We start from the raw sequence: 17,730 nt of genomic DNA on the forward strand, positions 1-17,730 counted from the left end.
GTAGATGAAGTAGTGAGGCCTCCACTAAGCTAGCCCGCGGCGTTTAAAGTTAGTAGCCCGGGGGGGTGGTCTGCTCAGACGGAGGGGGTCTGCTCAGACGGAGGCCGGTTGAGGGCACAGCGGATGGGGTATTTGTCTGCAGACCAGACGTGGTCGTGTCGACAGAGAATCCAAGCCGGATGGCGGTGGCGAAAGAGAGGTTGTGAGTTGTAGAATTGTGTTTGCTAACTGGTGCTAGCTTCGTGATTCAGACAGCTAGTCATGGGTAGCAAGCTAGCAGAAGATGGAGGTCTGTTTTTAGCCACGCCGTGCAATTCCGTCGGTAGATTAGTGGGGTTCCGTGTGGTAGAGGGGACCAATCCAGTTGTCAAAATAGTTATAGTGGCCTAAGAAGATTGTTCGATAGACCTGTTCAGATAGCAGCCGATATGCTCAAGACAGCTAACGATTAGCGGGCCGCAGTTAGTATATGGACGTTCAGGTTACGTCGCGATGGAGGGGCCGGTTGAAATACTCCCTCGGGCAGATAACGTCGGTATCCCAGTCGTGAAGGCCCGGTGGGGCTCCGCATCGGCAGTAAAACGGGTCCGGATAGGTGATTGTAGCCCAGGAGTGGCTGATGGCACTCTTCAGCTGGCTAGCTCCGGGATAATTGGTGTTTGCTCCGGAATTGATGTTAGCCGATAGACACTCGGATAGCAGCTAGTTAGCTGCAAGATCCAGGTGTAAATGTCCAGAGCTTGAGGTAAAAATCCGGGGATATGGAGAGAAAAATAGGTCTGGTATGCTCTGGTCTGAGTCGCGTTGTACAAAACTGGCAATAGTTTTCCGAGCTAAAGGATAGCTGATGAGCGCTAGCTGTGGTTAGCTGAACTATTAACGTTAGCTACTAACGTTAGCTTGTGAGCTGGCTAACTTCTGGTTAGCTTGTTAGCTTCTGTTGTAGATTTCGGATACGAGGTGAATAATACTTTTGAGGAAGAAAAAACAACAGATCCGCACCACATTTGGTGAGGTGGGTTGCAGGAGAGTGTTTTGAAGTTGAGTTTTTAAGAAGAAAATAATATATATATAAAAAAGATATGCGAAGAAAAATATATATACACGGGACAAGACGAGGACAATGGACATCTGACTGCTACGCCATCTTGTTGTGTTGTGACAAGGTAGGGGGTATACAGAAGATAGCCTATTTGGTAAAATACCAAGTCCTTATTATGAACAGAACAGCTCAAATAAGCAAAGAGAAATGACAGTCCATCATTACTTTAAGGCATGAAGGTCAGTCAATACGGAAAATTTCAAGAACTTTTAACGTTTCTTCAAGTGCAGTCACAAAAACCATAAAGCGCTATAATGAAACTGGCTCTCATGAGGACCACCACAGGAATGGAAGACCCAGAGTTACCTCTGCTGCAGAAGAAAAGTTCATTAGAGTTACCAGCCTCAGAAATTGCAGCCAAAATAAATGCTTCACAGAGTTCAAGTAACAGACACATCGCAACATCAACTGTTCAGAGGAGACTGTGTGAATCAGACCTTCATGGTCGAATTGCTGCAAAGAAACCACTACTAAAGGACACCAATAAGAAGAAGTGACTTGCTTGGGCCAAGAAACACCAGAAATGGACATTAGACCGGTGGAAAAGCAGCCAACAAGAGCTCAGCATATGTAGGAACTCCTTCAAGACTGTTGGAAAAGCATTTATCCAGCAGCATACCACCCTGCATACCACTGCTGGCTTGCTTCTGAAGCTAAGCAGGGTTGGTCCTGGTCAGTCCCTGGATGGGAGACCAGATGCTGCTGGAAGTGGTGTTGGAGGGCCAGTAGGAGGCACTCTTTCCTCTGGTCTAAAAAAAATAAAAAATATCCCAATGCCCCAGGGCAGTGATTGGGGACACTGTCCTGTATAGGGTGCCGTCTTTCGGATGGGACGTTAAACGGGTGTCCTGACTCTGAGGTCATTAAAGATCCCAAGGCACTTATCGTAAGAGTAGGGGTGTTAACCCCGGTGTCCTGGCTAAATTCCCAATCTGGCCCTCAAACCATCATGGTCACCTAATAATCCCCAGTTTACAATTGGCTCATTCATCCCCCTCCTCTCCCCTGTAACTATTCCCCAGGTCGTTGCTGCAAATGAGAACGTGTTCTCAGTCAACTTACCTGGTAAAATAACGGTAAAATAAATAAATAAAATAAATAAAAAATTCCAGGTGAAGCTGGTTGAGAGAATGCCAAGAGTGAGCAAAGCCGTCATCAAGGCAACGGGTGGCTATTTGAAGAATACCAAATAGGGCTATCTTCTGTATACCCCCTATCTTGTCACAACACAACTGATTGTCTCAAACGCATTAAGAAGGAAAGAAATTCCACAAATGAACTTTTAAGAAGGCACACACCTGTTAACTTCTTATGGCTGCAATCCCGTTAATGGGATGATATGACAACAGCCAGTGAAAGTGCAGGGCGCCAAATTCAAACAACGGAAATCTCATAATTAAAATTCCTCAAACATTTATTTATTTATTTATTTATTTTACCGTTATTTTACCAGGTAAGTTGACTGAGAACACGTTCTCATTTGCAGCAACGACCTGGGGAATAGTTACAGGGGAGAGGAGGGGGATGAATGAGCCAATTGTAAACATACATGTATCTTATACCATTTCAAAGGTAATCTTGTTGTTAATCCCACCAAAGTGTCCGATTTCAAATAGGCTTTACAGTGAAAGCACCACAAACGATTATGTTAGATCACCGCAAAATCACAGAAAAACACAGCCATTTTTCCAGCCAAAGACAGGAGGTACAAAAAGCAGAAATAGAGATAAAATTCATCATTAACCTTTGATGATCTTCATCAGATGACACTCATAGGACTTCATGTTACACAATACATATATGTTTTGTTCGATAAAGTTCATATTTATATCCAAAAACCTCAGTTTAAATTGGCACCATGTTCAGAAATGCCTCCAAAATATCCGGAGAAATTGCAGAGAGCCACGTCAAATAACAGAAATACTCATCATAAACTTTGATGAAAGATACATGTTTTACATAGAATTAAAGATACACTTGTTCATAATGCAACCGCTGTGTCAGATTTCAAAAAGCTTTACGGCAAAAGCACAATATTCAATAATCTGAGAACAGCGTTGAGCCACAAGAAAGCCATACAGTTACCCACCAAATTGTGCAGTCAACAAAACTCATAAATAATATTATAAATCTTCACTTACCTTTACTGATCTTCGGAATGCAGTCCCAGGACTCCCACTTCCACAAGAAATGTTTGTTTTGTTCGGTAATGTCCATCATTTATGTCCAAATAGCCATTTTTGTTAGCGTGTTTGGTAAACAAATCCAAAGTCAGGAAGAGTGTTCACTAAAAGCCGACGAAATGTCAAAAAGTTCCGTAACAGTCGGTAGAAACATGTCAAACAATGTATTGAATCAATCTTTAGAATGTTTTTAGCATAAATCTTGAATAACGTTCCAAACGGAGAATACCATTGACTTCAGATGTGCGATGGAACAGAGCTCCCTCTCATGTGAACACGCATGGTCAGAGTATGGTCAGGTCATGGTAGACCTGACTAATTCCTGTCTCCTTCGGCCCCAATTCACAGTAGAGGCATCAGACAAGATTCTACAGACTGTTGACATCTAGTGGAAGCCGTAGGAAGTGCAAACAGATCCAAATCCCACTGTGTATTCAATAGGGGCTGGGTTGAAAATCCACCAACCTCAGATTTCCCACTTCCTGTTTGGATTTCTTCTCAGGTTTTTACCTGCCATATGAGTTCTGTTATACTCACAGACATCATTCAAACAGTTTTAGAAACGTCAGAGTGTTTTCTATCCAATACTAATAATAATATGCATATATTAGGAACTGGGACTGAGGAGCAGGTAGTTTACTATGGGCACCTTTCATCCAAGCTACTCAATACTGCCCCTGCAGACATAAGAAGTTAATTGAAATACATTCCAGGTGACTACCTCATGAAGCTGGTTGAGAGAATGCCAAGAGTGTGCAAAGCTGTCATCAAGGCAAAGGGTGGCTATTTGAAGAATCTCAAATATAAAATATAGTTTGATTTGTTTAACACTTTTTTGGTTACTACAAGATTCCATACGTGTTATTTCATAGTTTTGATGTCTTCACTATTATTTTACAATGTAGAAAATAGTAAAAATAAAGAAAAACCCTTGAATGAGTAGGTGTCCTAAAACTTTTGACCGGTAGTGTATTACTAAAATGTAAACTTGCGTACTTGCTACGTCTCGACCACTACCTCCGGAGGTAGCGCACGACACTTGCCCGACAGTTGCCCCCCTTGAAGCAGGGCAGTGTAAACAGAATTGTCTAGTTGAGCCAACAGCCCTACAGTAAAAATGGTAATAGCAGAGTAATGTTTTTGAAACAGTTGAAATGTATAGACATTTTCCTAATATTTGAGACGTGTTTTATTACGTTTTTACCTGAAATTGCAGTAACAGCCTGATATATTCTGAAATTGTTGCAGTAACTGCTGGCTGCACTGAGCCACATAAAACTATGGAAGCCCATCCCCATCACCAAAAACATGGCAAATGTAGATCATACAAATAGTAATATTATGTGGTGATTTCAGAGGTGGCACGACAGGTCCCAGAGAGGTGGAGGGGAAATTATTTTCCTGGGACCCAGAGTTTTTCCTGATCTGGTAGTAGGCTAACCTGACCAACTCTGGATCCTAGTCGTAGCGTATGACATTGTAATAAATCAGCTGTAAAAAAATGTTTTTATTAGGCCTATGATGGGAACAGATTATTTTTTTAATCAGGTCATATGGTAAAAAAAATAATAAGTCCTAGAAAAACTCCTGGCCCTAGCGAGGATGAAAAATCAGAACCCTTTACACAGACAAAGGGACAATAACTGCAATTGGACAAAAACAAACAGGTTTCAGCTTGCTGTATGCAGGCTTGCATTGTGTAGGCCTTTCCATTTGTAATTACAAATATTCCCATACAGTATGTCATCAAGTTTGTGTTGATTGATTAATTCCAGTCAATTGTTTTGGATTAAAAAGGCCTAGGTAGCCTAGCCACCAGAAGAATGAATATAAACCAAATTTGATCAAATTCAAATTTTCTCAGAACACAAATAAATGTGGCCTATTTTACTCTATAAATATATAGCTTAGGCTATAAAAACATGACGTTACATTTTCCCTGGCTGAGATGGGAGTAAAGCGCATACTGTAGGCTTCTCTAGGCTACCTGCAGCTGTGGTTGTTATCAGTAGGCTACAGTTGATCAGACTGAAGCACAGACTAACTGTGCATGTTGACAAATCATGAGGCTTAAATTTAAAAAAAAAAAATTGCAGCGGGTATGGGTTTCCATATAAAACAGCTTGTTGTGGTGAATTCACTTATACCGTATTGTGGCATTTAAATGTGATTTGTGACAAGTCATGGCTAGTCGTTGTCGAGTATTCCCTTACATCAACAGGTATTTTATTAGAAATCAGTCACTTTGAGGGCGGAACCCATTCTTCTGGTTAAGTGGGTTGCAATATTTGCAGTGGTAAAATCTTTCAAAAGCAGGTTTCAATAAATCAAATCTGAAAGTGGAGGGAACTGGAGCATGGTGCCGCTAGTTTATGCCTGCACAGCTACTGTTCCATCTCAAAACAGAATGTGACATTCATTTTGTAATGAGAAGAAGAGTGAAGTCATATTCTGGAGAGTGAAGCCATATTCTGTTTGCACGGCGATTCATGTTTTCACCATTTTGAAAATAATTCAGTTGAATATTGTGGTTCAGAAGGGAGCTCCTAGCTCTAATCGTCTACCATACAGAGGAATTGCAGCTAAAATTAGAACGATGCCGTCTTGTCTGACACTAAACCACACATGATTGATTTTTGAAGACACTGCCAGACAGGTGTATGTGTGTGGGGGGGGTTGTGTGTGTGCATGTGAGAGTGTGTGTGTGTAGGACAGAAAAAGTGACAGAGTGAGAGACAGAAAAATAGAAATAAAGAATGAAAGAGAATGATAAAGGGGGAATAGAGGAGGAATACAGAGAGAGCTTACAGCAGAGATCCAGCAAGAGAATGAGAGAGTGAACACATGCAAGGGAGTAAAATCAAGCAGGAGAGGGAGATAAATAGAGACAGACATAGACATAGAGAAAAAGACAGAGGCAGAGGGAGAGAGCGAGGCAGAGAGAGAGAGAGATGGGTGACAGACGGTGTATACCTGGTTCCAGCCACTGCACCGTCGTTCTTCCCCAGTGGCTCGTCCAACTCCACGCCGCACCACTCACCCTTAGCAAAGTCAGTCTCCCCCACGTAGCGCACCACTCCTGTCTTGGTGCCCCCCACCTGACAAAACAAAGGAGCATGGTGAACAAGTGCAACATCTTGGTAATGATCATGTCCAAAATACACTGCATAGTAAGAGAAAATATAGAAAAACTGCAAATGAGGTTGTCACAACTTCCGCCGAAGTTGGTGCCTCTCCTTGTTCGGGCGGCGTTTGGCTGTCATCGTCACCAGCTTTCTAGCTGCCACCGATCTACGTTTATTTTTCCATTTGTTTTGTCTTGATTGTACACACCTGGTTCCCATTACGTTATAATTTATTCCCTATTTAACCTTCTAGTTCCCACATGGTTTTGTGCGTGTTTGTTCTTTGTTTAGTGTTCAAGACTTCTGTGAGCTGGTGTGTTTTCCCTGCGTGGAAATATTTGTTGTTTCTTTTCAAGTAAAGTACGTCTTTTACTCAGTTCTGAGGTTGTCTTTCTTTTTCTTTTTGCTTGTTTGTTTTTGGCATGTGGCCCCCAAATGTTGTATACTTTTAAAAAAGTATTATAGTGTGCAACATACTTTTCCTTCTTCTCATAAGCAACTGTGGTAAAGATTACAGGTTTAAAAATAAGGTATGTATACCACAAAAAAGGTAACAATAACCAATAGGCTACTTTCAGTGACAATGGAGTCTTGCCATTTTAGGTGGAAGCGGAGTGTTATGCATTAATACTGTATCCCATAGTGACACTAAAGGACGTCAACACTTAAGGGTGAAATCAGACAGGCATCTTAATGTCGCGAGGGTAGACTTCGGCGTTGACAACAACTCGGAGGTGACAATGGAGCGCATGACTGGAAAAGCTGACCTGGCCTACATTTGGGTGCCTGAAAAGATGTCACAGACAGTTACGCTAGTGCGATCAGACAGACTGAGGGATAGACAGAGAGCAGGTTCAGGGGGTTTGAGAAACACAAAGACCACCATGCTACTTTGGGGGTGATCAGTCTCGGCTCAGTGCTGAGTCTCTCCCATGCCGTAACACGAATGACTTCACCTCTAAATTATGCATTGAACGCACAACCACCAAGGGATGCAAATGCAGAAACAGTTACAAAATATTGCAGCTGAGAATGGAAATGGCCAGTTCAAGTGTATAGACATGATAATCTGAAAACATAAACCCTACTGCTTTACCATTTCTTTCAATGAAATTAGACAACCTTGTACTATGGTAAAGAGTCTCAACGTGCCTTCAGACTGAGTCATCTCTTCCCCATCTCTGCCCCAGGAGGGTCAGGAGCAAGAATGGATAGAAGAACAGGAAAGATGATAAAGAAACGTATTCCCTCTAAAGTTCAATCATATACAAACAACGTGGACGGATGCAAACAGAGATCCATTCTCATTGTAAACGGTCTTGGAATGCCATGACGATGACAATATTGCGTCCTCTCCCAAACCAGAAATAATCTAAAAAACACACTCCCCATTTTCTCCATAACACAGCACAGTGGATGCAGGATATTTGTCCACATGATAAAGCATGTATTTAATGTATCAAAAAACACATTTTTGATCAAATGTGCAGTTACTGCTCTTTTGCTTGGTAGGGCAATAAAGGCTACCTATGCAGCAGCGAATGTACCTGTCGTAGGAAAAAAGTTACCAGCTGATTGGGTGATAAATGCACTGTGCATCGCGCTTCGTACTGAGATGCGCTGTCTGTCACCACGCAGCACCAACAATATGCTTTGGGAACGCCCCACGTGGTGATTGGCTGGTGATTTGCTAGTGTCAAAGGAGGCCGAACCGATGGGAAGACCAGATTCTCCAGGAGAATATGACCCAACCTCATGCAACATGCATCCAACGTGTTCCGAACTCAAATTCACATATAAGCAACGGTACTTAGTTAGCCAGAGTTGACTAGAAGTAAATCCACTCTAACAGTGGAACATCACAGTTAGATTTGATACCACCTCTGTTTGTGGCACTGGGACATTTTTTGCACATCAATATGTCCCTTTTTTATATTTATTTTGTACATTTTGGAGTATGTATTGTAAACCCTCTGTTACCACATACTGTACTGTATGTTAACTGCTGATTGTTAAAAGAAAAAAATGAAACATTAAAAGAGGTTTCGATGACTTGATATCATTTTTTTGTTCTTGTATTGAATATTAGGGAAAACATTTTATTAAAAGAATTTGGGTGATAGAAATGGAATGAGCTATTATTACTAATTTTGAGTAACCCAATGTCATATGTTACTAATTACTTTCATTGTAATGTAATCTGTAATCAGTAAAGGATCACATTTCTCAAGTAAATCGCCCAACCCTGATTACCCAAAACAATAACCTAACAAACAACCAACAATCATTGTCCTAGAGGTCAAACAATGACATCTATGCCAGCGTGCATCTCTTACTCAAAGCCCTGCAAGGAGCAGGACAATGAAAATGAGTCTAAATTCACATGTGTGTGGTTTTAATCTGATGGCAAAAGCTGGTAAAGCTTTCACTCTCTTTTCAATCTCCTAAAGTACTTTCCTGTTCTTTCACAGCCATATTGTTTAGCTTCTGGCTGTGAGAATATATTTTTCCCAAACAGTATGAGATGACAACCCAAAAAGGCAAATAACAAAAGAGATATTGAGATATTGCTCCACAAGGCTTTACAGTGCCTTGTGAAAGTATTCACACCCCTTTACTTTTTCCACGTTTTGTTGTGTTACAGCCTGAATTTTAAATGTATTAAATTGAAATGTTGTGTCATTGATTAACACACAATACACCCAGAATGTCAAAGTAGATTTTAGTTTGTAGAACATTTTTGAAATTAATACAAAATGAAAAGCCTTGAGTCAGTAAGTATTCAACCCCTTTCTTATGGCAAGCCTAAATTAATTCAGGAGTAAAAATATGCTTAACAAATCGCATTATAAGTGGCATGGACTCATTCTTTTTTCAATAAAAGTTGTTAACATGATTTCTTAATGACTACCTCATCTCTATACCCCACATCTGAAACGTCCCTCAATCAAGCAGTGAATTCAACCACAAAGACCAGGGAGATTTTCCAATGCCTAGCAAAGAAGGGTACCGATTGGTTGATGTGAAAAAACACAAAAAAACATGGTGAAGTTATTAATTAGGCTTTGGATGGTGTATCAATACACCCAGTCACTACAAACTCAGTTCCCGGAGAGGAAGGGAACTGCTCAGGGATTTCACCATGAGGCCAAAGGTGATTTTAAAACAGTTACAGTCTGCTTTCCAACAGACACTGGGAGTTGAATTAACCTTTCAGCAGGACAATAACCTAAACTGCATGGACAAAACTGGAGTTGCTTACCAAGATGACATTGAATGTTCCCGAGTGGCCTAGTTACAGTTACAGTTTTGACTTAAATCGGCTTGAAAATGTATGGCAAGACTTGAAAATGGCTGTCTAGCAATGATCAACAATCAACTTGACAGAGTTTGAAGTATTTTATCCCGGAGTGCAAAGCTTAGAGACTTACCCAAAAAGACTCACAGCTGTAATCGCCACCAAAGATGCTTCTACAAAGTATTGACTCAGGGCTGTAAATAGTTATGTAAATTAGATTTTTCTGTATTTAATTTTAAATACATTTGTAAAGATTTCTAAAAACATGTTTTCACTTTATCGTTATGGGGTATTGCGTGTTGATGCGTCTTTTTTTAATCAATTTTGAATTCAGGCTGTAACACAACAACATGTGTAATAAGTCAAGGGGTATGAATACTTTCTGACAGCACTGTATATACTGGGGAAAATTAGCTCCAAATCACAATTTGGTAACACTTCCTATTGATACCGTCTTCATATGTATTAAAATAATTATGAGCTATGCATAATGCATTATAAGGCTGTATAATGCCTTATGAAGCAAAATGTTATAATACCCTCACGCTGTTCTCATCACGTTGTAACGCAATATAGAAGAGGGAATTCACAGGGAATGACATTCACAATCATATAAATAATACAATTTTTTTTTGTGGGAATGTAGTAGCCTAGAGAGGGAAAATGTCTGTCACTGAAACGAGTTGGGGAGAACAGCTCTTTGTTCAATTCACAACATCTGACTCATGACTACTGCCCCAGTGTTTGGAATCACATCTTCACCAGACTGATCCCGAAACACAGATGCCTTTTTGTGAGTGGGCTAGAGAAGAACCTACTGTAATTGCCTTAATGGAAAGAGCAAAGAGCAAAACTTATTTACAGCACACTGTCCTTATGGATAACATGTCATTGTCAGCACAGGGCAGTTTTTTCCAGTGGATTACAAGTTTGTTTTCATCAAATGCATACAAATCAGTTGCACAGTTTCAAGAGCTAACTGCAGATGTTTGAGGATGAAGACTGCACAATTAATGTTGAGGATTGTGAATTGATCGATAAATAAATGTTATTAATAATAATACATTTTTAAAGATAGTGATAGTCATCAACAGTGCCCATGTGAGTCAAAACAGGTTGAATATGTGATGAATGCCATTCTTTCACATCCACAGTAAATCACTGAAAACAGTGACGCACATATATATCACATATGGTGCGCATTTGTATGTGAAATACGAGTACTGTCACTGGAACAGCCTCACTTCCTTGCTTCCTGCCTCCGAGAAGTGAAGCTCCATCTTGACAAGGCAGACGGACACATTCATCACCCGTGAATCTACGCAGAGATAACAAAAACACTCCCAAAGAATGTCCAGTCCTTTCCTGCTAACTCACGTTGTTTACGTAAACCTGTACGCACTGCGTCCAAAACAGCCTTCACGCCAAGGAACATATACTGCATGAAACAGACCACAACCTAGCTTGTCAAAACACAAGAAGACCTAAGTTTCAAAATAGTAGACCTTGCTGGTTCGCTGTTATCTGAGTGTTCCCTGGCATTCCAGAACTTCCATCCCTAACCCGTCCATTTCCATGGACTTGGATGAGAAAACCATGATGGAAAACCGTGAGGCAAAGTCTGAAAGCAACGAGGTAAAACACAGTAGTGGGTTGCTTGTGGTGCAGGTTGGATGGATGGATTCACATATTACAGCCTGAGTGTGCCTGCCAGCAGTGCCAGGACATAGAGTCGGCATCATATGCCTCCACTTGGCTACTGCTTTCTCGAACTTCCTGTTTATCTGGAAGTTGGCCTGAGACATGACTCAGAGCAACTCAGCTTTAATGCCAAGACACAGAGAGCTTCACCAGAGCATTAGGCTCTGATATTTTTTTTATCTATGATTTCAAATGCAGGTTAGACAGATATCTTAGCCCTTATGAAAGTCTCTCTTAAGACATCATATTGAGGATGTGTAAGACCAGTCCTATGAAACAGTTAGTTTGCCTCACAGGTCAAATAAAGATAAATGAAGTTAACTGTGTTCTTGTGCTATCAGAAATTATTCACACCCCTTGACGTTTTGTTGTGTTACAGCCTGAATTTAAAATTGATTAAATTGAGATCTGTCACTGGCCTACCCAAAATACCCCATAATGTCAAAGTGGAATTGTCACGCTCGTCGTAAGAACATTCGGACCAAAGCGCAGCGTGATATGGGTTCCACATAATTTATTGACGTGAAACGCACAAAACAATAAAAAGCAAACGATATGTGAAGCTATGGAGTGCTCACAGGCAACTACACATAAACAAGATCCCACAAAACCAGTGGGGAAATGGCTGCTTAAATATGATCCCCAATCAGAGACAACGATAAACAGCTGCCTCTGATTGGGAACCATACCAGGCCAACATAGAAATAAAACAACCTACATTACCCACCCTAGTCACAGCCCGATCTAACCAAAATAGACAATAAAAAGGCTCTCTATGGTCAGGGCGTGAGAGTACCTCCCCCCGTCGTTGGCGGCTCCGGTGCGGGGCGAAGTACCCACTCCGCTCGCGGATCCGCCAGCATCGGTGGCGGCTCTGGTGCGGGACTTTGTCCCTGCTCAGACCACGGGTCCGGCCATGGAGCCGGGTAGAACGCCGTGCCTGGACTGGGCACCGGCGCAGAGGAAGACTCCGGCCATGGAGCTGAGTTGGCCGCCATGCCTGGACTGGGCACCGGCTCAGAGGAAGGCTCCGGCCTTGGAGCAGGACTGGACGCCGTGCCTGGACTGGGCACCGGCGCAGAAGAAGGCTCTGGCCATGGAGCGGGACTGGACGCCGTGCCTGGATTGGGCACCGGCGCAGAGGAAGGCTCCGGCCTTGGAGTTGGACTGGACACCGTGCCTGGACTGGGCACCGGTGCAGAGGGAGGCTCCTGCCCTGGAGCGGGACTGGACGCCATGCCTGGACATCGGCGTAGAGGAAGGCTCCTGCCATGGTGCGGGACTGGACGCTCCGGACCGTTGACCGTCGCTGGAGCTTCCGGACCGTGGACCGTCGCTGGAGGTTCCCGGACTGTGGACCGTCGCTGGAGGTTCCCGGACCGTGGACCGTCGCTGGAGGTTCCCGGACCGTGGACCGTTGCAGGAGGTTCCAGGACCGTGGCCCTTGCAGGAGGTTCCGGACCGTGGACCGCCGCAGGAGGTTCCGGACCGTGGACCGTCGCAGGAGGTTCCGGACCGTGAACCGCCGCCGGAAGCTCTGGACTGGAGACCGTCGCCGGAAGCTCTGGACTGGGGACCATCGCCGGAAGCTCTGGACTGGGGAACGTCGCCGGACGCTCTGGACTGGGGACCGTCGCCAGAAGCTCTGGACTGGGGACCGTCGCCGGAAGCTCTGGACTGTGAACCGCCGCCAGAAGCCTGGTGTGTGGAGCCGGCACAGGTGGCACCGGACAGGTGACACGCACTTCAGGGCGAGTGCGAGGAGCAGGCGCAGGACGTACTGGACTGGTGACACGCACAGTCTGTTATATCTGGACTATTTCTCCTGTCTTATCCGATGTCCTGTGTGAATTTAAGTATGTTCTCTCTAATTCTCTCTCTCTTTCTCTCTTTTCTTTCTTTCTTTCTTTCTTTCTTTCTTTCTCTCTTTCTTTCTTTCTTTCTCTCTCTCGGAGGACCTGAGCCCTAGGACCATGCCTCAGGACTACCTGGCCTGATGACTCCTTGCTGTCCCCAGTCCATCTGGCCGTGCTGCTGCTCCAGTTTCAACTGTTCTGCCTGCGGCTATGGAACCCTGACCTGTTCACCGGACGTGCTACCTGTCCCAGACCTGCTGTTTTCAACTCTCTAGAGACAACAGGAGCGGTAGAGATATTCTGAATGATCGTCTATGAAAAGCCAACTGACATTTACTCCAGAGATGCTGACCTGCTGCACCCTCGACAACAACTGTGATTATTATTATTTGACCCTGCTGGTCATCTGTGAACATTTGAACATCTTGGCCATGTTCTTTTATAATCTCCACCCGGCACAGCCAGAAGAGGACTGGCCACCCCTCATAGACTGGTTCCTCTCTAGGTTTCTTCCTAGGTTCTGGCCTTTCTAGGGAGTTTTTCCTAGCCACCATGCTTCTACACCTGCATTGCTTGCTGTTTGGGGTTTTAAGCTGGGTTTCTGCACAGCACTTTGTGACATCAGCTGATGTAAGAAGGGCTTTATAAATAAATTTGATCTGTACCCTACACGTACAATGATCTGTAAGGTCCCTCAGTAGAGCAGTAAGTTTCTAACATAAATTCAACCACAAAGACCAGGGAGGTGTTCCAATGCCTCACAAAGAAGAGCACCTATTTGGGAGATGGGGTAAAAAAAAGCAGACATTGAATATCCCTTTGAGCATGGTGAAGTTATTAATCAAGCTTTGGATGTGTAGCAATACTCCCAGTCACTACAATGATACAGACATCCTTCCTAACTCAGTTACCGGAGAGGAAGGAAACCGCTCAGGGTTTTTAACGTTGACATTTTTACTTTCTATTTTGACATATTTTGTGTACAAAATCCCAATTGAATCAATTTAAAAATCAGGCTGTAACACAAAATGTGGAAAAAGTCAGGAATGTGAATAGTTTTTAAAGGCACTGTATGTGTGGGGTATGGCTGTGAGATTTTCACACCACGTCAATTTGACATTTTTGTATCCTAGTGAAGTGCCCTGAAGGAGGTATTGTTTGGAGTCCAGATGGAAAAAGCAATACTGAGGAATTAGATTGCATCCAGTTTAAATGACATTGAGTTGTCCTTGGTGTAGACAGCACAGTCATTCGTGGAAATAGGATACCCGGGAGCAGCGCTGGGAAAACTACAGGAAAAATCTTATTTAAAAAAAATGACCACCAGCAGGCCACAAATGTGCATGTGTCTGCTCAATCAGTCAGAAACAGACTCCATGAGGGTGGTATGAGGGCCCGACGTCCACAGGTGGGGGTTGTGCTTACAGCCCAACACCGTGCAGGACGTTTGGAATTTGCCAGAGAACACCAAGATTGGCAAATTCGCCACTGGCGCCCTGTGCTCTTCACAGATGAAAGCAGGTTCACACTGAGCACATGTGACAGACGTGACAGAGTCTGGAGACGCCGTGGAGAATGTTCTGCTGCCCGCAACATCCTCCAGCATGACCGGTTTGGCGGTGGGTCAGTCATGGTGTGGGGTGGCATTTCTTTGTGGGGCCGCACAGCCCCCCATGTGCTCGGCAGAGGTAGCCTGACTGCCATTAGGTACCGAGATGAGATCCTCAGACCCCTTGTGAGACCATATCCTGACACATGCACATTTGTGGCCTGCTGGAGGTCATTTTGCAGGGCTCTGGCAGTGCTCCTCCTTGCACAAAGGCGGAGGTAGCGGTCCTGCTGCTGGGCTGTTGCCCTCCTACGGCCTCCTCCACGTCTCCTGATGTACTGGCCTGTCTCCTGGTAGCGCCTCCATGCTCTGGACACTACGATGACAGACACAGCAAACCTTCTTGCCACAGTTCGCATTGATATGCCATCCTGGATGAGCTGCACTACCTGAGCCACTTGTGTGGGTTGTAGACTCCGTCTCATGCTACCACTAGAGTGAAAGCACCACCAGCATTCAAAAGTGACCAAAACATCAGCCAGGAAGCATAGGAACTGAGAAGTGGTCTGTGGTCACCACCTGCAGAACCACTCCTTTATTGGGGGTGTCTTGCTAATTGCCTATAATTTCCACCTTTTGTCTATTCCATTTGCACAACAGCATGTGAAATTTATTGTCAATCAGTGTTGCTTCCTAAGTGGACAGTTTGATTTCACAGAAGTGTGATTGACTTGGAGTTACATTGTGTTGTTAAAGTGTTCCCTTTATTTTTTTGAGCAGTGTATATATTTTTTTTTTTATGTTTTCTTATCAGTATATTTGAGTTTAACCACAATATTTGTTATATTATTTGTTTTGTTTTTTTCTGGTGGATTAAAATGAAATTGCAACCAACTTTCTATGTCTTGTTTTAAAAATAGCGATATTTGGGAGATGATTTCCTTTTCAAATAACTGAAAGTGCGAAGTTGTAATCTGAATAAAGGGAAAAGGCCATTATTGAACATGGGGTGAGACATCCTTATTAATTTGCCAGAGAACCAGTTTGGATTGAAGTATAACTTTTGTGTGACTGAAGCCTTTAGTGAGAGGTCTAATGCTTTAATATTTAATAATTTCTGCCCTCCGGATTGATATTCATTATATAAATAGGCCTGTTTAATTTTGGTTTGCTGTTCCAAATACAAGGGAATATTTTTTTCTCATATAATAATTGAAATAACTGTTTGCTAGGTGTAGGCAAGACCGTAAGCAAATTGGTAAACTGGAATATGTCTATAAAGAGTTAATCAGGGTGATTTTTCCACAAATAGACAGGTATTTTCCTTTCCATGTTAGCAAGATTGTATCCACTTTTGTTAACGTTCTATAAAAATGCATTGGAGTGAGATCATTTATTTATTTCAGGATCTGTATACAGAGTATGTCCACATCACCATCAGACCATTTTATTGTTAAACTACACAATAATGTAAAAGTTGTATTTTTTTAGTGTTCCAATACATAATATAGTAAGTACACTTATCATAATTTGGTTTTAATCCAGAGAGGTTAGAAAAAGTATCTAGATCCTCTACGAGGCTGTGGAGGGATCCAAATAGTGGACTTAAAAGAAAACATGAATCATCAGCGTACAATGACATCTTTGTTTTTAAGCCTTGGATTTCTAAACGCTTGATATTATTGTTAGATCTTGTTTTACTCCTCTTGACAGTTTAAAACGTTCTGAGATGTAGCCATTATTTACTATTTTACACCTAGGGTTACTATACATGACTTTAACCCATTTTATAAGGGATTCTCCAACATTGAAATATTCCAGGCATTTATATATAAACTCCAGTCGTACTTTATCAAAAGCAGTTTCAAAGTCAGCTATGAATAGCAGGTGTGGTTTCCCAGTGTTCTATTGTTTCCAGTACTTGTCTTATATTATCTCCAATGTATCGTCCATGTAAAAAACCTCTCTGATTAGAATTAATAATATCCTAAAATACCTTTTTAATTCTATGTGCTATACATTCTGCTAGAATTTTTGCATCACAACACTGAAGTGTAAGGGACCTCCAATTTTTTAAATGGACTGGATCTTTATGTTTACTACTTGTATCCTGTTTCAGTAATAATGATATCAGACCTTCTTGTTGCATGTCTGATAATCTACCATTTATATAGGAGTGGTTAAAACATGCTAATAACGGTCCTCTGAGTATATCAAAAAAGGTTTGGTATACCTCAACTGGTATGCCATCTAGCCCTGGAGTTTTCCAGGACTTAAAGGCTTTAATTCCATCCAGATGTTCCTCTGTAATTTGGCCTTCACATGAGTCTTTCTGTACAGTTGTTCATTTTACATTATTCCGTTCCAAGATGGCTTAGCAGTTCAGACGTCATTTTTGTCCTCGTACTGTCTTGTCCTGTATATATATATTTACATATATATTTACACCTTCTTCGCATATCTTTTATATATTTTATTATCCAAGAACTCAACTACAAAAGCTTTCCTGCAACCCGCCTCACCAATTACAACAAAAAAAAAAGTAATATTTACCTCAAATCTGAAAATCCACAGTGGAAGCTAACCAGGGGCTAATCAGAAGTTAGCCAGAAAGCTAACCAGAAGCTAGCTGAAAGCTAATCTGAAGCTGCCCAGAAGTTAGCCGGTTTGCTGGCTAGCGTTGGTGTTTCAGCTGCCCACGTTTTGTGGTCATCAGCTATTCCTTTAGCTCGATAATCTACCGGCACTTTTGTGCAACGCGACTCGGACCGGAGCAACCGTGTGACTATTGGCTTACGTCGATCCCGGAGCAAACTTAAATTATTCCGGAGCTAGCCAGCTGAGGAGTTCCATCAGCCATTCCTGGGCTACAGTCACCTATCCGGACCCGTTTTTTTTTTTTGCTGCAGATACGGA

The 17,730-nt window shown here is 42.5% G+C and overlaps 1 protein-coding gene across 6 annotated transcripts in view; it reads right to left on the bottom strand.

Moving 5' to 3' along the window:
• Window positions 1-17,730, bottom strand: part of clip2 (CAP-GLY domain containing linker protein 2) — a 74,023-nt gene that overhangs the window by 26,740 nt on the left and 29,553 nt on the right. For all 6 annotated transcript variants that reach the window (XM_055941823.1, XM_055941822.1, XM_055941821.1 and 3 more), the window contains exon 4: window positions 6,259-6,383. In XM_055941823.1, coding sequence (XP_055797798.1) covers window positions 6,259-6,383 — 125 coding nt within the window. The remainder of the gene's footprint in view (window positions 1-6,258; window positions 6,384-17,730) is intronic.

The sequence above is a fragment of the Salvelinus fontinalis genome, chromosome 13 (genome assembly GCF_029448725.1).
Source record: "Salvelinus fontinalis isolate EN_2023a chromosome 13, ASM2944872v1, whole genome shotgun sequence".
Lineage (NCBI taxonomy): Eukaryota > Metazoa > Chordata > Actinopteri > Salmoniformes > Salmonidae > Salvelinus > Salvelinus fontinalis.